This window comes from Zootoca vivipara, chromosome 7 (assembly GCF_963506605.1).
Source record: "Zootoca vivipara chromosome 7, rZooViv1.1, whole genome shotgun sequence".
Taxonomy (NCBI): domain Eukaryota; kingdom Metazoa; phylum Chordata; class Lepidosauria; order Squamata; family Lacertidae; genus Zootoca; species Zootoca vivipara.
This window is the reverse complement of record NC_083282.1, coordinates 10,243,557-10,265,159: the sequence shown is the minus strand read 5'-3', so window position 1 is coordinate 10,265,159 and position 21,603 is coordinate 10,243,557. Positions and strand designations below refer to the sequence as shown.

The 21,603-nt window shown below is 45.0% G+C and overlaps 1 protein-coding gene across 3 annotated transcripts in view; it reads right to left on the bottom strand.

Moving 5' to 3' along the window:
* The window catches only part of HMCN1 (hemicentin 1), a 280,560-nt gene that overhangs the window by 36,219 nt on the left and 222,738 nt on the right, over positions 1-21,603 (bottom strand). For all 3 annotated transcript variants that reach the window (XM_060276655.1, XM_060276656.1, XM_060276657.1), the window contains 16 exons: positions 20,510-20,631; positions 19,381-19,545; positions 17,356-17,463; positions 15,178-15,315; positions 13,858-13,992; positions 12,818-13,087; positions 11,639-11,829; positions 10,802-11,015; positions 10,073-10,207; positions 9,468-9,658; positions 7,911-7,992; positions 6,226-6,495; positions 5,104-5,274; positions 3,324-3,494; positions 2,910-3,080; positions 2,392-2,562 (listed from right to left, as the gene is read on the bottom strand). In XM_060276655.1, coding sequence (XP_060132638.1) covers positions 2,392-2,562; positions 2,910-3,080; positions 3,324-3,494; positions 5,104-5,274; positions 6,226-6,495; positions 7,911-7,992; positions 9,468-9,658; positions 10,073-10,207; positions 10,802-11,015; positions 11,639-11,829; positions 12,818-13,087; positions 13,858-13,992; positions 15,178-15,315; positions 17,356-17,463; positions 19,381-19,545; positions 20,510-20,631 — 2,705 coding nt within the window. The remainder of the gene's footprint in view (positions 1-2,391; positions 2,563-2,909; positions 3,081-3,323; positions 3,495-5,103; positions 5,275-6,225; positions 6,496-7,910; positions 7,993-9,467; positions 9,659-10,072; positions 10,208-10,801; positions 11,016-11,638; positions 11,830-12,817; positions 13,088-13,857; positions 13,993-15,177; positions 15,316-17,355; positions 17,464-19,380; positions 19,546-20,509; positions 20,632-21,603) is intronic.

The window sequence follows — 21,603 nt, the reverse complement described above, 5'->3', positions numbered from 1 at the left end:
GGGCTCACTTTCGGAGATGACTCAGCAGTTGTAACAATTGCCTTTGTCCCCTTGGTATAACTTCCCTCTGCGCAATCTTCTCTCTGCACAGCAGGTCCTTCGTTATGTTTGTTAGAAGGCTTGGCGAGGGAGGGGATAGAGTCTGGGTTCTGCCGTTTCCTTGTCACCCCCACTTTGCCCTTGCTTGGATAGCAAGAAGTTATTTTTGTTTGCACTTTCTTGGAAGTAGGTGTTTGCACTTTCTTGGAAGTAGGTGAAGACCTTGAGGTTTTACAACCACTCCGGGTCGATACCATTATTTTGCTTAGAATTGAAAAATCTAAAAAAGTCTTTAAAAGTCTCACTGCAATTCCTTAGCCGGATGATAATGGTAGGGAGTGCAGACAAGCATAGATAAAATAAAAGCAGCCACAAGATATGAGGCTTTCTTCTCCAATTAACGCTGAAGGCGACTCGTTAATTAACGCTGAACGCTTCTCTGACTCGTATCCAAATGAGAATCAGTAGTTTAAAACAACTTCCTTAAACTTTGACTCCTTTAAAACATTTAGGTTTAGGTAGGATGCATTAGGCTAAAAACTAAGCTAAAAGGTTAAAAAATAAGTCAAATTAAAACAGTATAAATCAGAGTAAAACAAACCAGGAAGGTCGGGAGCTGAAACCTTCAGAACCTCACGTAAGAAGAAAATCTCTCATCCCACCCCCTGAACTTATTTGCCTGTACTTTGGCAGGCTTTTTCCCTTCAGGAAGGGCTATGATGCAAGCAAATTTCATCCACTTCTGTCAAATGCAGGAAAGTTATAGCCATTTCTACTTCCCAATAGTAAAAGTGGGAGATGATTGAGCAGATCCCAAAGTTATTTATTCTGCATGTGGCCCACCTTTTGTACCTTGTGTACAGTGGTACCTCTACTTATGAATTTAATGCGTTCCAAACGCACATTTGTAAGTCGAAAAAATTTGTAAGTTGAATCCCATAGGAATGCATTGGGAGAAAAAATTCGTAAGTAGAAAAAAATCCTATCTAAACCACATCCAAGATGGCGGACGGAGCTCCATTTGTATGTAGAAACATTCGTAAGTAGAGTTATTCGTAAGTAGAGGTACCACTGTATTGTGATCTGGCTGCTGCCATCAACTCTATGTATGCTTTTCGTGTCTAGCTATATCACTATTTTCCTCCTCTCAATCTGGGGATATTGTAACATGACTTCGGGAGCCCTAAAAATGCATGTCTGCTCATCACAGGGAGGCTTGTAAGCATGTTCGTCTGAACATGCTTAGAACCTTCCCCCCCCCTTTAGATCTTCCCACTCAATGCAGGAAAGTCCAGGATTGAGTGGGTGTGTACAGGAGCATTGGGGCAGGGCTGGTGCAGGCCAACCACATGCTCCTTATACAAATTGGGATATCCTATTAAGGTATACCTGAACAGGCCTACAGTGGGGATAGATTGCACTGTTGAAAAAGGTACAGAGTTCTGTGAATTGATAGCAACCACAGCAACCTGGGTTCTGGGAAGGAAATTCTTTTATCAACTAGCTTCTTGCTCCCGACAGCTGCACAAAGCCTTTCTTCCAAAGCACCACCCCAGTCTTTAAAATGCATCATATAATCCAGCTCTCAAGTACATTTAATTAAAGCGATGGAAAACCATTTCAGTTAGATTTTCCTGGTGGGTTAAAGTACTGGATGTAGGCAGTGGAGACTTCGGTGAGAAACAAGGTAAAGGACCCCTGGACGGTTAAGTCCAGTCAAAGGCGGCTATGGGGTTGGGGTGCTCATCTTCACTTTCAGGCCGAGGGAGCCGGCATTTGTCCGCAGACAGCCAGCGTGGTGTAGTGGTTAAGAGCGGTAGACTCGTAATCTGGGGAACTGGGTTTGCATCTCCGCTCCTCCACATGCAGCTGCTGGGTGACCTTGGGCTAGTCACACTTCTCTGAAGTCTCTCAGCCCCACTCATCTCATAGAGTGTTTGTTGTGGGGGAGGAAGGGAAAGGAGAATGTCTGCCGCTTTGAGACTCCTTCAGATAGTGATAAAGCGGGATATCAAATCCAAACTCCTCCTCCTCGTTTCCGGGTCTTGTGGCCAGCAGGACTAAACTGCTTCTGGCACAACGGAACACTGTGACGGAAGCCAGAGCGCATGGAAACGCCATTTACCTTCCCACCACAGGAGCTGGGACAGAACAATGGGAACTCACCCCGTCGCGGGGATTTGAACTGTCGACCTTCTGAACGGCAAGCCCAAGAGGCTCAGTGGTACAGACCACCTCGCCACCCGCATCTCCCCACAGCAAAACATTATAGCTATCAAGAACTATAACTTGAAAAGCCCTCTGTGGTAACCCCAAGTTTGTCTCGCTGCTCCAGACCCAAAAGGCACTTACTGGGACAAGGGTCACTATTGCAAAAGTCAACCTGCATGTCATTTCCTTCACACTTGTGTCCGCCGTACTGTGGGGGTGGGTCTGAGCAGTCTCTCGTTCTCTGTCGGGTGCCACCTCCACAAGACATGGTGCAGGCACTCCAGCTAGACCAGGAAGCCCACTTTCCATTCACTGGTTTGGAAAAAAAAGTTGTATTATTTTTTTAAGCACGCTTTCAAGCACAGCACTGAAATATGAGTTCTGTATGCAATCCAAACAACAACACAGGCATGCAAGAATGATGTAAGCCAGAGCAGAATCTCAACATGAAAGAGAAAAAATCCAAGCTACAGGTGGCAGGGATGTTGTTCGCAGGATCACCTGTAAATCAGGTTTCTGTGCGTGCATGCATATGTCTTTCACAGAGAAAGGAGGGCAAGGGCAAGGAGAACTGAACCCTTCCCTATTCTAAAAACTACCTTTCTCTTTACATTTTCATGAGACCCAGAAAACGACAATTCATTCTATATTTAACTTACCTGGACAGTCTCTCTTGCTGCAGACCTGCATCTGTGCATCAGGTCCTTCACAGTAGGTCCCATCGAACGATGGAGGAGGATTATTGCATAGCCGTAATCTGGTGTGGGTACCTTTGCCACACGTCTCACTGCAGGTCCCCCACGGTAGCCAAGAACCCCAGGCACCATTAACTAGAAAAAAAGGAAGGGTTACAATCCAAGCTGGAACTTCATTTTCTAATTAAACAACAACACCACGATTGGGTTGGAGCCAAAGGTTGCCTGGGTTGAAGGCCACCTGAACAACTGATCTTTCCTCTCCCCTCCACCCTAATTCAAAAAAGGACAGAACAGCAACACGGTAGCATAGAAAAGGGAATTTATTTGAAGTTTGGTTCATGTGCGCCACTTTTAACAGCCTCTCTGTATTCTCACCTGGGCAAGGCCTAATGTTGCACATGATTGGCTCCACGGCACTGCCATCACAAGGACTTCCACCATGTTGGGCCGGAGGGTTGCTGCAAGTTCTGGTCCTGGTCTTGTTGCCCTGTCCACAGGTTTTAGAGCACTCTTCCCAAGAGCCCCATTCTGACCAGTTGCCATCCACTAAAAAGAATATATATTGTGTTGCATATAAGTCCAGGCAAGGGGGTTGTAACAATCTCTTTATTCACAGCAGACAAGTAAAAGACAAAGACCAACTCCCAGCCTACTGCTATATATATGTAGCCAACTGGGCCAGCCTACAAACTCCAGGTGAAACTAATTTAACTAAAACAGTCACTCCTAGCCTTAACTCCTTCCTGGCTACTCTGCTCCTGTGCTGTGCCTGCTATTCAACACACAACATATTGCATGTGACATGTTAACATATGTTGGAAAATGCCTTAGACCTTGGGGTTTCTAGGATGAGCAAAACCTCATCAGCTTAAACTGGAGCCCTGGAATATGGCAAAACTGTGTGCTATTAAGCTTCTCAAGAACTCCCTCATGTTAAAATAAACAGAATGTAATGTTACTAAGGCTGTTAAATTTGCTAATTTGGAAGTAGATTCCACTAACACAAATGAGACTTAATTCCAAGTCATCGTGGGCAACAGAAGTGGCAACCTTGTAGAGGTTTTTGTGACTCACAGGGACTGCCCCCAAACAATTGCGTGGTAATTCTGTGCCTTTTAAAAGTAATTTATTGATCCATTACTCCCCCCCCCCCCCGGCACTTTCTCTGTGATTATTTACCTTTCTTGGTCTTTCCTAAGTGTTCTTGGGTAATTTTCCGTGCTTTTTAATCTATTGGGGGCTTCTTAACACACACACACACACACACACACACACACACTCACACTCACACTCCTGAAGTGCCTCATTCTTCCTTCCCCTTTCCTTTCTTTCTGCTGTTTCCAAGTATACTTTTAATATTATTTTTATTTATGTCTTCTTAGTTGTTCAATTTATCCAAAGATCCCAGGGCGGTGCACATCATTAAGACCATAATTTACGCAGCATAATTTATAAAAAAAAAAAACATAATACACAGTGTAATGATAAAATAATAACAACAACCCCCACATACATTTAAAAGGCCATAGATTACTTAACAGCATTACTACTTAGCAGCTTGTGATGCCTTCAGCTGCTGATGATGATGAATGATGAATGATTATTGCCAAAGGCATCACAGCAACAAAAACAATGCAGCCAGCAGTTGTGAGTATTGTAATGAAAGAATTAAATTAAACCAGGGAAGAGACGTGGAAGACATTCAACACTACGTATTTGTTACGATGCCCTTTATATGCACCCCCTAGACAAAAATTCCTCGATTACATCCTCTGCTCTCTTTCCAGCCAAACTCCCCTTGAGCAAATCTCTATTTTACTGGCTGGCAATAATGCATTGATTACTGCATGGGTTGCAAAATTTGCCTTGGCTGCAAGTACGTTGAGAGCTAGGTACCAAGACAATTATCATAAGGGGGAGTGTGAGGCACGGAGTGCTTAACTTATGCAAGAGTGATTTTTGCATTTTTGTATGTTTTGCTGCTGCTGTTGTACAGTTTTAAATTAATTATTTGTATCCTACGCATTGTGACCAATTGTGACGGCTCATAGCTTTTAGCAATAAAGATTCACCTCACTTTGAACCAGGGAAGAGGAACCATGTTGGTCCATGACTACTGACTTCCATGTGGCCCTTGGTGAAAATCCAAATTTACCTGGGCACAGTTTGTTCTGACAGCTGCGCATTTCATGATCAGGCTCCTTACAGCGTCGTCCTCCATTTGCGGGGAGCGGATTGTTACACAGGCGGATCCTCTTCTGAACACCTTGACCACATGTTACACTGCACGGCTGCCAGTCAATCCAGTCAGAAAATCCTCCATGCACTGGAATAAAAAATATTCCATGTATATTATTATTATTATTATTATTATTATTATTATTATTATTTATTAATGTCATTGTTGTTGTTTAAATTTATATACTGCTCTATACATGGAGGTCTCGGGGCGGTTCACAGAAAAATATCTTAGTTGATATTCGTCTCATCATCAGACAAGTGTATTTTATTGCTTTCTGAATCTTAAAACCCCCTAAAAATTCAGATGATGATGATGGTGTTAGTTGTCTCAGCCATTGGTCTTTAGTTGATAGGCCCTGCCCCACAATTGGAGATGGACTTCACATAAGGAGAAATTACAACAGTGAATTATTGCTGTTTCTTTGTATTTTTTCTCAAAGGAGGAAGAGAAATAGAAAGATATGTTAGGGAAGAGAGAGAGAGAGAGATGAAAGAAAGAAAGAAAGAAAGAAAGAAAGAAAGAAAGAAAGAAAGAAAGAAAGAAAGAAAGAAAGAAAGAGTTAATGGCTTGCATATGCCTAAGACCAGGCATCCCCAAACTTCGGCCCTCCAGATGTTTTGGACTACAATTCCCATAATCCCTGGCCACTGGTCCTGTTAGCTAGGGATCATGGGAGTTGTAGGCCAAAACATCTGGAGGGCCGCAGTTTGGGGATGCCTGCCTAAGACCATTCCTTCTGCAAAGCCAAGAAGGTTCATAATAATAGGCCCAGTATATGAAAATAAGGAAGACCAATGGCCTATGTAGTGTCGCAATATTGCTACTTCTAGGGCAATGCTTCTCAATGGTCCTTCTCCTGGTCCTCTAGCAAGACCCAACATGCATTCGGATAGCATTATTGTACAGAACAAGGGAGATGCAAATAGAAAAGGTGTTCCCCCTCTTTGCTTCTTTGCTAAGGAGCATACAAACTTCTGAATCCCGCAGAGCTCCTCACCGGGGAGAACGAAAAGCTACCCTAGACTTCACACCCACCTTGGACAATGAGTGGAACTTTGACCAGGACAGATCCCATGAGGTTCCTAGCTACGCACTCGTATTCCGAAGTATCCTTCTTGTGTGCGACCGCAATAAGCAAGGAGCCATTAGTCAAGACGGTCATTCGGTCCTGACTAAGGAGAGGCCAGCCTTGACGAGACCATTCGATGGTCGGAGGAGGTTCTCCTTCTGCTTGGCAGTTCAGCATCACTGTGGTTCCAGCATCAACAATAGTCTCTACTGGCTCAATTGTAATAACAGGTGCACCTAAAATAAAAACAGAATGCTTCCAGGTTTGCTGATTTCCGCAACAAATCACTGACAAATCAAGGACCTGAAGGAGCGTCTCCACCGCCATCGTTCTGCCCGAACACTGAGGTCCAGCCCCAAGGGTCTTCTGGCGGTTCCCCCACTGTGAGAAGCGAAGTTACAGGGAACCAGGCAGAGGGCCTTTTGGTAGTGGTGCCCACGCTGTGGAACGCCCTCCCTTCACATGTCAAGGAAATAAACAACTATCTGACTTTTAGAAGGTATCTGAAGGCAGCCCTGTTTAGGGAAGTTTTTAATGTCTGATGTTTTATTATGTTTTTCATATTCTGTTGGGAGCCACCCAGAGTGGCTGGGGAAACCCAGCCAGATGGGTGGGTATAAATAAATTATTATTATTATTATTATTATCATTATTACTTCCCCTGTTCCCACCTCTCTGTGGTATGTTAAGTGGTAACTTGCAGCAACTGTTATCGGTCAAAGACAGTGGGATGCCTACATTGCCTATCCAGGCCAGTGGCCAGGCAGCAAGTCACATAGCCACCATACTGACCCTGGTGACATCACTTTCCACCAGGAATCATGGGGATTGTAACTCAACTCCCATGATCCTTGGTGGGAAAAGATGCTGCCACTCCCACTATGTTGACAACATGCTTTTTTCTTTTCTTTTTACAGCTTGGTCATTTGCTAAGGAAAAGAGACCCTGTCAGTGTCCCCCATCTTTGATGTAGTTCTTCCCCACCTGTTACCATGGCCTCCTATGTCAAGGTACCATTTTCCCCACGAAGGAGAGAATTGAGAGCAAACTTGAGGCAAAGAACATGTAGTTCCAGCTTCATTTGTGAAGCTCACTAGGTTGCCATGGCAAGTCACTACTTCTTAGGCAAACCAGCTTCGTTGCTAAGAGACTATGGGCCAATCTTACACTTAGTAGTGTGCAGCAAAAAAGCGCTTATTTTTCTTTAATTGCAGCTGAAGGGGAACCCTGATTATTATCAGGTTTGCAGCACGCGGACCAAGGAGATTTATCCCTCTTGCACTGTGCAACGCCACTGAATCATACCAGCCTCCTTTACCAATGAGACTTTGGGGCGGGGGGAGAGAAATATGCCATTTGGCCCTCTAACACTGTGTTGACTAAGGCAAAGATAGAGAATTCCATGGGTCAAAGAATTTGCCTAGTTTTAACTCAGGCATCCCCAAACTGTGGCCCTCCAGATGTTTTGGCCTACAACTCCCATGATCCCTAGCTAACAGGGCCAGCGGTTGAGGAAGATGGGAATTATAGTCCAAAACATCTGGAGGGCCGAAGTTTGGGGATGCCTGTTTTAACTCATGCAGCAGGTACGTCCAAGTGTAAAATTTAGAACTCTCAACACATATAGTATGAATATTCTCTTGTGGCTTACTGTGCAATGTCAGGGTTACGCGGTGTTCGACCACGCCAGCATCGTTTGTAGCTACACATGCATACTCCGCAGCATCTTCATTCTGAAAAAAAGTCAGCATGTTGACAGATGAGCAATCCAATAATTTTTATTTAGTGTTTATTTATAGTATGTTAAACCCAGTAATGGCTTAGAAATTGTATAATATATACGGAAACCAGCAGGGATTCAGTAGGATGGAAGTTAGTGGGGGTGGTAGTGACAGTAAAAGGTAAAGGCCCCCTGGAAGGTTAAGTCCAGTCAAAGGCGAATATGGGGTTGTGGCGCTCATCTTGCTTTCAGGCCAAGGGAGCCGGCGTTTGTCCACAGACAGTTTTCCAGGTCATGTGGCCAGCATGACTAAACCGCTTCTGGCGCAATGGAACAGCGTGATGGAAACCAGAGCCATTTACCTTCCCGTCACAGCGGTACCTATTTATCTACTTGCACTGGTGTGCTTTCGAACTGCTAGGTTGGCAGGAGCTGGGACAGAGCAACGGGAGCTCACCCCATCGCGGGGATTCAAACCGCCGACCTTCCGATCGACAAGAGGCTCAGTGGTTTAGACCACAGCGCCACCCACGTCCCGGTAGTGGCAGAGCAGTCTCCTGTGTGTAGGGTGGAAGGGGGCTGCATATTTAAGCAGTAGCACTGGGAAGTTAGCCCACTGCAGGTACTCTGCTGGCATCAAGCCTGTGGCCAGTAAAGTGTGCCACCCTTTGCCTGGCCTTGGCAACATCCTATATCTTCTGTGGCAAGGAGGGTGGCCTATTCAGATTTCTAGTGGCAAGAAGAAGGAAACCCCTCCTCCCATTGCTGTGTGCTTTATGGCTGAATCAGAAGTGCACCCCTTGACCTTTTTATGCCAAATTCCCGAGGGAGGCTCTAATGGGAGCAGTATGCTGGGAAATCCATGTGCCTATGTTTGTTGACTTAATGTGTCGGGTGTGACATCTGAGTCCCCCAGTGACAGCTGGACATGTGGACTGACTCAACTGAAAAGGCAATTTGAAAACTTTTATCTGCAATGTTATATCTGTGACATAGTCTCTTCCTTTACAGAGTTTTAACTGGTATTTTATCTAGTGTTTATAAGTCACCCTGGGAGGGTTTTGCCTTGAAGGATGGCACATAAATTCCTTAAATAAATGAGAGAATGGCGCAAGCTGTGTTGTGTGCGCCATGATATAATAGCTCAGGAGGCAGAGTAGTCCACGGCCACATACACATATAAAAACACACTGCAACTATATGTAATGCATGTGCGTCCCTCCCGTAGCTGCGCGCTCGGTGGAAGAGGACGACCATCCCAGATAGAAGGAGTGTACCGTTCTTCGGTCAAGGGTATACGATAGCTGCGCTCCCCTGCTAGAAGCTCCAAACAAGCTCAAGAACACACCTGCAGTCTGTGTTTAATTCACAGCCTCTTGGGTTGATAAGGAAGATAAATCAGATCTCTTTGAAAGAAGGGTGGGGCATTAACACGACTGACAAATCCTGTACAACTCATCAGTAGAAGAGGTCTCAGGAAAGACTTACAACTGTGCCATAGATAGCAAGGGATCCGTTGCTGAGTTGTCTGATCCGGTTGCTGATCTGAATGCCAGCTCCTTTTTTGCTCCACTGGATCACTGGAGGTGGATCTCCTCTGACTTCACAGTTGAGGATAGCATTGCCACCCAAGGGCTCAATCCGACTGGAATGATAATCTCCCATGAAGACTGGAGGTTCTGGAAAATAGTTCAAAAGTTAACAGTGTATAAAATAAGGGTGGAAATGAGAACCGAAGCCAATATATCGAGGGAACTCAACATGAATTTAAAGCAGCAAAAATGCAGATGTTAAAACTTCAAAATACGGTAAAAATGGAATGAAACTGAATCTAGTTTTGTGAATGTGGAGCCCCTTCAGCTGTTTTTGTGTTCAGTAATTTTGACTGCAGAAAATTCACCTAGTTTAAAATGTATGCTTAATCCAGATTCAGCTTTAAATTAGAAGGAGGTTTCATCTGCAACTGTTGATACGAGTCAGGCACCTAATTTTCATAAGTTAGACAGTCCATGTCCATTCGTTCCCCTTACCACCCATGAAGCTGCTTTTAGATGGAGTGTGAAATGATTCCCAAACTTACCAGCAATACATACCTTTAACATACACAAATCCAAGAGCCTTGATAGAACCAACTACGTTTTCTGCCGTACACACATAGGTTCCCGAGTCCTCTTTTGACACTCTTTCAATAACAAGTTGGCTAAGTCCATTCACACCATCATATTGTGCTAGCAGAACAAGAAGACAAAAAGAAGAAAAAGAAAACCAGCAAAATCTAAAGGCTCAACAAAACACATATTTTACATGCATAGCTTGGGGGTGTTCATTATGCCTATATGCTAGTAGATATAGCTTGTGGGAAAAGACAGCAGGTGGAGATACCGTATTGGCCTGAATATAAGCCTCGCTCCCCCCCCCAAAAAAAATTCTGACCGTGAAAAGTTAAAGTGTGGCTTATATCCGCGACCTTACGATATGCAGCCAGGAACGCAGGGCAAACAGCGCCAGGAGCACAGCAAAGTGGCACCCTCCCCATGCGCAGTCCCCCGTCCTCTCCCCCAAGATTTGGGCCCTACCCTCTAGAGCAGCCTTCCTCAACCTTGGCCCTCCAGATGTTTTGAGACTACAATTCCCATCAGCCCTGACCACTGGTCCTGCTAGCTAGGGATCATGGGAGTTGTAGGCCAAAAACATGTTGTGTTGGGAGAGCAACACACTGTATCTCATGTGCACATGCTTATTCCATGGCGGGAATTCAATTTTAGTGAAACAGTACCTGGGTTTTCTAGATACAGTGTAGCCCTTTGAGGTACAGTACTAACCTGGGATGATATTGTTGTTAAAAGTCCATGAGATTTGGGGCACAGGAACTCCAGTTGCTTTGCAAGTTAGCTGAAGTCGTTCTCCCTTATTCAAAGCTAAATCTCCAGGGAGCTCAGTAAAGGTTGGCAGCACATGGACGGTTAAGTTGACGGTGTGGGTATCTTCACCAGCAACATTACTGGCAATGCAGGTGTAGCTGCCAGAATCTTCAGGCTGTGGGAAGGAGATAAAAAACAGCACATGAAAACATTTATCCTGTAATAAATATAATGGTCATTTGGACATAGGAGGCATCTCAGAAAGCATTTGACTGAAGTTTGTATATGGATTTGAAATCATTCCATCACTGTGTATCTGCTTTCAAATGCTGCATTGATTGATTTATTGATTGCATTTATTCATTGCTTTCTACAGAAAAAGTTGCAAAGCAACTTGCAATCCCCCAGAGTGGATTTAGGGGAGCACACCAGGTGGGATGTGGGAAAGTCCTGCTTTGTGAGTGGCCCTCATTCTTCCACTAGTGCAACAACTGAACTGAATCCTGCTATTTCTTTCTTTTTTGACATAATGCATTTCTAGGTTCCGACTGATGCTGTTTAAACAGGAGGATAAGGTTTCATGGCAAACCATAACCATATATCTATAATGAGCACAGTATTAGCCTTTTATCACGCTGCTACCATCGGATCCATACTCATGGACTACCTACAGTTAAACATAACAGGGCATCTTTGGCTCAATAAACCTACAAATCACACACTTTCAGGTTGGGCACGTTGCATGTCGTTGCATCGGCCTGTGGCTACCTTGAGTACATTGCTCAGACTGATGCTTACCACAGCATTGTCCACAATGAGATCTCCGTATGACAGAGCTGTGTATTTTCCCACCATGCTCATTAAAAGTTGACCCTCTTTCTTCCAGTTCATGGATGGCGTTGGCATTCCATCAGCAACACACGACAGAACCACTTGTGCATTTTCTGCAACTGTGTAATGGGCCTGTGTACTGCGTATCTTCGGTGGAACTGTAGGAAGATTTTTAAAAAAGAAGAAAAGAATATAATTAATTACACATGTTCTTAGGCATCTACAGTTAGGTGGGAAAAACTCTGGAAAAGTGATTTGAGTTCACAGCATGTTATTCTTTGAAGGGGAACTATTTGAAACTGATTTACAGATGGTATTTAACTCTGAGTAGGCTTGCTAAGCCTATACAGCGGGTGGTGCTGTGGGTTAAACCACAGAGCCTAGGGCTTGCCGATCAGAAGGTTCAAATCCCCGCGACGGGGTGAGCTCCTGTTGCTCTGTCCCAGCTCCTGCCAACCTAGCAGTTCGAAACCACGTCAAAGTGCAAGTAGATAAATAGGTACCACTCTGGCGAGAAGGTAAACGGCATTTCCGTGTGCTGCTCTGGTTCACCAGAAGCAGCTTAGTCATTCTGGCCACATGACCCGGAAGCTGTCTGCGGACAAACGCCAGCTCCCTCGGCCAGTAAAGCGAGATGAGCGCCACAACCCCAGAGCCATCCGTGACTGGACCTAATGGTCAGGGGTCCCTTTACCTTTACCTTTAGGCTTGGTAAGATGTACAAGACTGAATCTGAAAAAGTGCTGAAGATGCAAAGAGGTGGAGGGTATGTTCTTTCATATATGGTGGACTTGCAAAAGGTTAAGAGAGTATTGGGAAATGCTCCATAATGAATTGGGGGGGGGGAATGTTTAAAAGTACTTTTGCCCCCAAATCAGAGTCCTTTCTGTTGGGGATAATTCAGACTGAAGTCCCCAGGTGTCAAAAATGTTATTTATGTATGCCACTACTGTGACCCATGTTTTGTTAACTCAAAAAGGGAAAACAAGCGAACTCCGAACCAAAGAAGAATGGCAACATAAGTTGTATGAGGATATGGGGAACAGCTAATTAAAACTGTGAAAAACAAACCTGGTTCCATCCATCATACTTGCTTCCACCATGATTAATAGCCAATGCATGTTCCCCACTTCCAGCTATGCTTACCAAGCACAGTGAGCTCCATGCTCGAGCTGCTTGCTCCAGCCACATTGGTCGCAGTGCATGTGTAACGGCCGGTGTCACTCGGATGAGCAAAGGCAATCTGCAAAGACCCCATGCTGAGGATTCTCTGCCTCACGGACTCTGTGACCTGCTGTCCATCTTTATGCCACACGATCTCAGGAGCCGGATAGCCATCTGCTTCACACAACAGTGTGGCAGGCTTATCCAAAACCACCACGTATTCTTCCGGGTGAGATCTGATAGCTGGAGGAACTGGTAGGTAATGAATCAATTGTTTTAATTGGGACAGTGGGACAACACTCCCTATGCTACTTCACAAACCCTTGCTTCCCCAGGCTGTCTCCATCTTCCAACCCTGTTGATCAGACTCCACTGCGCCCCAGGTACCTGTCTTTTCATTTCATCTCTTTTTCTCTAGGGCAGGGGGCAAAAGCAGGCATTGTCTGGAGAGCTATACTCCTGTTTGTTCTCTTTTCCCCTTGTTGAGGCTCTAATGATGTACTTAAGAAGAGAAAGGTCACTTAACAAGTTTCATGCAGCTCCTGGCAAGAAGGAGGAAAATGGGAGAGGAGGTAGCAGAAAGAGAGAGAGAGAAAATGGCCTCACCCACCTATGCCTCCCCTTTTGACTCCTGACCCTGACAAAATACGTAACAAGAGCCCTGTTGGATCAGGCCTTAAATCTAGTCCAGCACTCTGCTCTCACTGTGGTGAACCAGGTGCTCACAACCACAACCTGGGCGCTGTCTCACTCTCCCCTCCAACAGTGGAGGTGGGATATAGCCATCGCGGCTGATAGCCTTATCCCTCCACGAATTTGCCTAAAGGCATCCAAGTCGGTGGCCATCACAACCACTCGTGGGAGCAAATCCCATAGTTTAACTAGGCAGCGTGTGAACCCAGAAGGAACGCAGCCCTCAACAGAAAGAAAAAGTTGCTCTCCCCTATTCTAGAGGCACATCAGATACGTTCCGAGATAACCGCAGATATTATTAACTAGCCGCAGCTCGCTGCAAAACTTACCTTGGATTTTCAGTTTGATCTTCCCAAGGGCAGTGCCTGCTGGATTCTGAGCCACACAAATGTAAGTTCCAGCATCTTCAGCAGCAGCTTTTGCAATCTGCAAACTGCCACTGGGGAGGATGGTGTAACTATCCCCTAGAACACAGGCACATTGTGTATTAAATAAGACCCAACCTAGCAGTTCGAAAGCATGTCAAAAAATGCAAGTAGATAAATAGGAACCGCTACAGCGGGAAGGTAAACGGCGTTTCCATGTGCTGCTCTGGTTTGCCAGAAGCGGCTTTGTCATGCTGGCCACATGACCTGGAAGCTATACGCCGCTCCCTCGGCCAATAATGCGAGATGAGCGCGCAACCCCAGAGTCGGTCACGACTGGACCTAATGGTCAGGGGTCCCTTTACCTTTACCTTTAGTAAAGAAACATTAGGAATGCTATAGATTCTATAAAAAATAATTTGCTGGAGAAATATGTTTACTAGATAGGTTGTGAACTCTCCTTTCGTTCAGTTTTTTTTTTTTTAAAGAGGTGCAACAGGCATATCTTAGAACAGGTTTCAAATATAAGCATATGTACATTTGGTAACTGGTAGGCAAATGTGTGGATTGATACAACTGAAAATAATTGTGTCCAAAGATCTGCACTGGCTTCTGACTGGTCACTGAGCCAAGTTCAAGGCATTACTATTGGTATATAAAGCCCGTAATGGCTTGGGACCAGTTTACTTAAGGAATCACCGTGCCTCGTTATGTGACTATTCAATCACTTTGATCTGTGAAACTTGCATTGCAAAAGTGCCACATAATGGCACTGCATTTGTGAAGAATTGTTCCATTGGAGTGACAGCAACTTCCGGGTGTAAAGACATTGGGCAGATACCCTCACTATATTATTTTAGTTGCCTGCAGGAAACCTCTCTGTTTCAGCAAACTATCCAGACACATGATTCAGTTATCTATTTTTAAAGTTTTATTGATTTTGTTTTTGGTGAGGTGACGACGACTATATGTATATCTGATCTTAATTTTTTTATAGATTTGAGCCATGTTTAATCTGTAATTTTATCCACACTCTACTTGGAAACTACTTGCTCAAAATTTTGAGTTTTGCAAATGATAAAGATGAAAGATTTCACATAAATGCACTGCTTGGTACTGCAATCACACAGTGATGAACATGCATATGTGAATGAACTCCAGGAGATGTTTTAAAGTACGGTATATCCTTTCTTAGGATACATAACTGCAGCACTAATTCCCTTTCAACTGTATGTGGCTAAATGCTCTTAGGAGAACAGGAAATTATGAAGCAAAACAAGATACCTGTGGTGTTAACACTGACCCCTTCCTTCTGCCACGTTATTTTAGGACGTGGTGAGCCTACCGCTTCACATGGTAGGAGAATTGGGCTGTTGAGAATGACGTCAAGCACTCCAGGTTGGACTTTTATAGCTGGTGGTTCTAAGATTCAGAGGAGCACAAAAAAGGTCTGATTACTGGTCCCCCCCCAGCTGTTTACAATAATTATTATTACATATCCCTACCAGTTTGCCTACCAAAAGAAAAATATCCCCATTTCACAAATTATGTTATGAATAAACACAGATATTGGAAGCCATTTTATATGTAGATGTACCCGTGTTTCTCACATTTTAAGACACCGTCTTATATTTATTTTACTCAAGAAAACAAGCCTATGGCTTATTTTCGGGGGGGGGGTGTCTTATTCGGGGGCTGGATCATAACAGGGAAATGATTTTTTATATGAATTTTACAGATGCTGTACAATTGGCTGTGTTTATTTCTCTATTTAGAAATCACGTTTCTCTCTCTCAGGACTGATTAGCCAGATGCTGCCTGAGATCACAATTGGCTTTACCAAATAGCTGTTAAGTACTTTCCTTTGATGCCCACATCTCATGGCTACCATAAGGTTTCTACCTTTCAGGACAAAGGCAAGGTGATAATAGGAAGTTGTCTTTATCTATCTCCTTAATCTCCTCTTCATATGCATAACCTTTGAAGCCTAGGAATGCAAGTTGTCTGGGTCTCTCGGCAAAACGAGAAGGGAGGGGATGTCAGTTTTTAAAAAACCGCCCGCGTGTCTGCGAGAGCTCTGCACTTTCCTACCGGGTAGCTGCAGTTTTAATTTCAGTTTGCCTGCCTCGCTCTCTGTCTTGGCCATCAAGAGGAAATCAACATGGCTGGGCACATAGAATGGAAGGGGGGAAAGGTGGGGGGAAGCGAGAGGTGGGCCGTGTGTGTGTGTGTGTGTGTGTGTGTGTGAGAGAGAGAGAGAGAGAGAGAGAGAGAGAGAGAGAGAGAGAGAGAGACGGAGGTCATTCACGAGGCAGCATCTTTAATCGCCTCTCTTTTCATCTTCATGCCTTCCTCTCCTCCCCACCGCAAATGCCACTTTTTGTCCTTTAGCTTGGCTAAAAATATATTTTTGAATCCTTTTATTTTTAAAAAAATGCTCTCCGAAACGGGGAGGGGAAATCACGAGACTTCGGCAGCTAGCAGCTACGGCTCTTCAGTGCATTTTTACAAGCTTTTCTGTGGAGCGACAGCAAAATGGGGGGAGTGACTCATTTCAAAACAAGCCCATTTTAAAGGATTCTAACACAGAGTGGAGTCCAACATCACACTGAGGCAATTGTTCTGTCAGCAAAAGCATTTTTGCTTGCCAGATGGAACAATCCCCTCCCCCCCATCAATGATGTTATAAGGTTCCCCAGACCCTCTAGCAACATTGGCTTCTGCTAACGCCTCCAGTTAGTCAAATCGGGCCCATAAATCTCCGCTTGATGTGATGTTGGATGTACTTTGGGGGGACTGAGCAGGAGCTAAGATCCTGTCAGATGTCAAGGAGATAAATAACTACACAACTTTTAGAACACACCTGAAGGCAGCACTGTACAGTGTAGGGAAGTTTTTAATGTTTGATATTATATTATGTTTTTATATGTTGGAAGCCACCCAGAGTGGCTGGGGCAACCCAGTCCGATAGGCAGGGTTCAAAAAATTATTATTATTATTACTATTATTATTATTACACCTCCAATTCACTTGAGGTGCTAGATAAACTGCCCATTAGGCAAGAGGAGAGGGAGTGGGCTGCAACTGACTGATATTGGTGGTGGTAACTACAGTACCAGCAGTCCCTGAAGGGGAGCCCTAAGGCCAGGACTTTGGTCAGTGCTGCCAAAAGGGGAGGTCCCAGAAGTGGAGACATGGCTGTTTGAAAGAGGAACCAAGTTGCTGCTCAGCTCCCCCAATTTACAAAATGGCACCGTGGTGCTGAGCCTGGGAAAAGTGCTCGCTGGGCAGGGTAAGCGAGCAGGCAAGTGGTGGGCAGTGGCCATGTTGAGCCAGGGCCTGGCGGAGAATGCGGGCATCTTTTGCTTGCTTGCCTCAAACAGTGGCATGCTTTAATCCAGCCCTAGCTGGGGCGATAGTTCACTTTCAGATAAGCAAGAAATATACAAGTTCCCACCTCACCCTGTACATGAAGAGTCACGTGTCTGTGGGCAGAGCCAGCAACATTCCGCGCAGTGCAAGTGTACTTTCCTGCGTGGTCCAGTTGAGCAGCAGCAATTTCAACAGTACCTGCAGGAATAGGTGGGAAGGTTTAAAGATGCATGCTGCACTTACCTTCCAAGTCCCGGACTGCAGAATCCGGGACTAGCAGCCATGTGACACCGGAGGTTGTGTCGACGTAACTTCCGGTGCTGCCTTGCCCTTCTATGGGCACAAAAAATGGCCGCCGCCGGCTTCGAAAGTTGCTTGTACGCATTTCAGGAAGTGCATTGACGCAACTTCCGGTGTCGCTCCGCCCATCTATGGGCACCAAAAATGGCCGCCGCCACCGGAAGTCGCGTCTATGCACTTCCGGACATGCGTAGATGCGACTTTTGAAGCCGGCGGCAGCCATTTTTGGTGCCCATTGAAGGGCAAATCGGAAAGAAAAAAATGGCTGCCGGCAGGAGAAAATAACGGAGAAAAACGGGAGACGAAGTGATACGGGGGACCACCCGGAAAAGGTAAGTAAAAACGGGGGTTTCCCGGGGAAAACGGGGTACTTGGCAGCTATGATGCTGCAGCAGGAATACTTTTCTGTCTATAAGACGCCCCCTTGTATAAGACCGCTTCCCCCATTTGGGGGGACTAAATTTTAAGAAAATGAGGGGAGATGGCCCAAAGTTGTTGAGCCTCTCCCCCCCCCCACGCAGCTGTGGGCAGGAAACACCCACCAGATCGCTCCCCGCTCGCTGCGGCGTCGGGGGAAGCCGCGTTCCCACAAACTGAATGGCTGGCGGCGTGCCGCTTCTCCCCCCTGCCATGCCACTATCCGTGTACTGGACGACCTCCATTTTTTGACGTGATTTTTGAGTCAAAAAACCTTGTCCAATACATGTAAAAATACAGTAGCTCAACAGTGATTAGGGGACCCTTGAAGTTCTCAGGCAGTTCAAGTTCAGTTCCCAGGCACTCTGAGAAAGTGAAGTTGGCACACCAGCTAGTGAACACTGGTCATTGGGAGTGGAGCAAAGGCATATTCATGGATGCCTTCCTTAACATTGGCACCTTTAACAAAAAGGCTCCAGTGTAATAGAGAGAGCTTCTTCTATCCTCTTTCCTTTTGGGACACAGCTACATTCCAAGACTAAGGCAGCAAAGTTCACTAGAACACTGATGGAAGGGAAGCAACAAAAATATAGATACGGAGTTTAAAATGCAGTGTGCAGCTCTTAGGCATGTGAATAGTTCGGTTTATGTCTAGAGTCCTTGGCTAGAATGACGTGTTACTAATAAACTTGCATATCTAAAGCGACTGGCTGTCACTTCTCATTTGGATGGCTGGGGGCAGAGGTGCTTTACCCAGCACCCCACTTCCCCCCTGCAAATTCACCTCACCACCCCTCTTTTTCTCATGGCAGGATTCCACACTTGGGTTTCCATCACACACAAAAGTGGTTCTGGAAGCTGGAGGGAAGAAAAATCAGCTGTGGGAGGAAGACCAGCAGAGACATGATGGCTGGGCCTGGGAAAGATTAAGCACCCCATTCCCTCCTGCCAGTTATTTTTAACTATGCAAATCACACCCTCAATGCCTCTTTCCACTGGAGAAACGGTAGCCCAGCATTTGGAAACAGAAATTACCCGACACAAAAATGTGCCGTCTCAGCCAAAGGCTCTGGCCCAAACAGAAATGATGGCATCCTTTAAGGAATTGAAAATGAAAGCGAGCGGCATCCATTGAAGTAGATCCACTACTGTAAGGAGTTTGGGCTGCACAACAGAACTTCCCTTCCCTCTCTTCCCACTGGACCCCTTCCCCATGCCCCTAATCCTTTGGAGCAGATCTGAGTAGGGCACAAGAAGTGGAAAGGGAAAGGAAACTCCCATTACACAAGCAGAAATCCTTGCACTAGCCGATCGACTTGTTTAATTCCACCCATTGTCATTAAAACTCCTAAATACATGAATATAAAATTCCTGGAGGGGTTCAGAATCATTATAAACCTGAAGACAGAATTCTGTAGCCATCTCCTCGAGGAAGAAGCCTTATTCCATTCTTGGTCCAGTGGATTGCGGGCAAAGGAACACCTGAGGCGCTGCAGGGAATCATGACTGGCGATGACTTGATTACCAATAGATCTGCAGCTTCATCTGCCAAGGATGGAGGCACTAAAGTAAGGTAAATAAAGGAAAATAAAACTACTGATCATTCACATTGTTGTGATGTTATATTGGACGAACTGCGGTAAATGACCAGCAGAATAAGAACAAATTGAGGGACATACTGTAGAAGTTTAAAGACACTTGCAGGACTGAAATAAATCCTACGGACTGGTTTTAATTAAATGGACTAAAAGGAACTGCGAGATAAGAGTGGGAAAGAAAACCGAATGATGGGAGGGAGGGAAGTCAAAGCTCGGCAGAGCAAAATGAACTAAAATAGGTGAACAGAAGATAAAATGTAAAAAAAAATGTTTGTTATTTGTTGTTTTTGTTGTTGTTTGATGTTGTTTATTTGGAAATTTAATAAAAATTATCTTTAAAAACAAAACAAATTGAGGGACATACAACGGTACAACACAACACAACACACGTCATACAAGAGTCTGTTTCATAGCCATAAAGCTATAAACCACAGGACCTAAATCCAGATTAGAACCCTAGTGTAGGGAGCAGGGAGTCTTTAATCCTTTGCTTAGACAATAAGTCCAAATCGGATCTGGGGTTCCTCGCCTTCAACTTGTATTGCTAAAAAAAACAACTAGTGAATTCATTTCAGTGGGGCACATGTTGGCAATGGAAACTGTAGGCATGGCCCAGAGGTAATGGCTTAAAGAACTTCTACCTCAACCCAAACTAGTGTCCCAATTTGAATTGGGAGTGCTACACTATTTGCAAAACACATGCACACCACCCTGTACCGAAGGAGCTAAGATTCATGACACACTTGTCATTTGACCCTTATTTTGTGCAGAAAGGAGGAAAGGTTTTGTATGGATCAGAAGGGCCCAGAGCTGAACATTGAAAGCTCCCTTCCTAGCACTTCCTCGACACACAGTCTCTCTGCACAGCAATGGCCTCAGAGTTTCAAGAGCTCCAATGAAGACATTTTGACAGTGCCGCAATACTGTACCTTGTACAATGAGAGCAATTGCTCTTTGATCCTCGCCTGCTTCATTTGATACCATACATTCATAGAGCGCAGTGTCATCTACGGTGGGAGAAATTATTACCAGTGACCCTGAAGACAGAAGCCTGCAGAAAGAGCAAGGGGCGGGGTTAAACTCATTGCTGTGTTTGAGTAGAAACGCCGCAGTCTCCCTAAAGTTACTGAAATAAATGATACTATCCCAATGCTGACGTTCAACAGCGAAAGCGAACTGTAGCGACACTAAGCTGCAAAGCGTTTCATGCACCACCTCCAAGTCATTTTCTACTGCCAGGTTCCTCAAACTGGGGTCCGCAGCTGTTCTTGAACTACAACTCCCATCATCCTTAGGTAGCAGGACCAGCGGTCAGGGATGATGGGAGTTGTAGTCTAACAACAGCTGGGGACCCAAATTTGGGAAACACTGGCCTAGGGGGCAGGTGTTACCACCAAATTCCACAGTAATTCAGATTCTGTTGAAAGAGTTGTGGTTCCCAAGGATTCATTTCAGATTGAGCTCCAGAATATTCCCTGTCTTATGTCCAATTGATGTGGATTTGGCCCTTGCCAACTTCATGCCAATAACTTAGCCCTAGAACAGGAGCAAGGAACCTTTTTTTGGCCCCATGGGCCAGCTCCTTATCAAGATCGGTCTAAAATCATATAATTGTAGAGTTGGAAAGGAACACCAAGGGTCATCTAGTCCAACCCCCTGCAATGACCAAGATAATATAAATTCCCCATTGCCAAAATCCAAACTGAATGAGCACTTTTGGGTTTTCTCTCTACAAAGTGCAGTGTATGCACTAATGCAGGGGTCAGCAAACTTTTTCAGCAGGGGGCTGGTCCACTGTCCCTCAGACCAGACTATATTTGGGGGGGGGGGGGAATGAATGAATTCCTATGCCCCACAAATAACCCAGAGACGCATTTTAAATAAAAGCATACATTCTACTCATGTAAAAACACCAGACAGGCCCCACAAATAACCCAGAGATGCATTTTTTAACAAGGACATATTCTACTCATGTAAAAACACGCTAATTCCTGGACTGTCCGTGGGCCGGATTTAGAAGGCG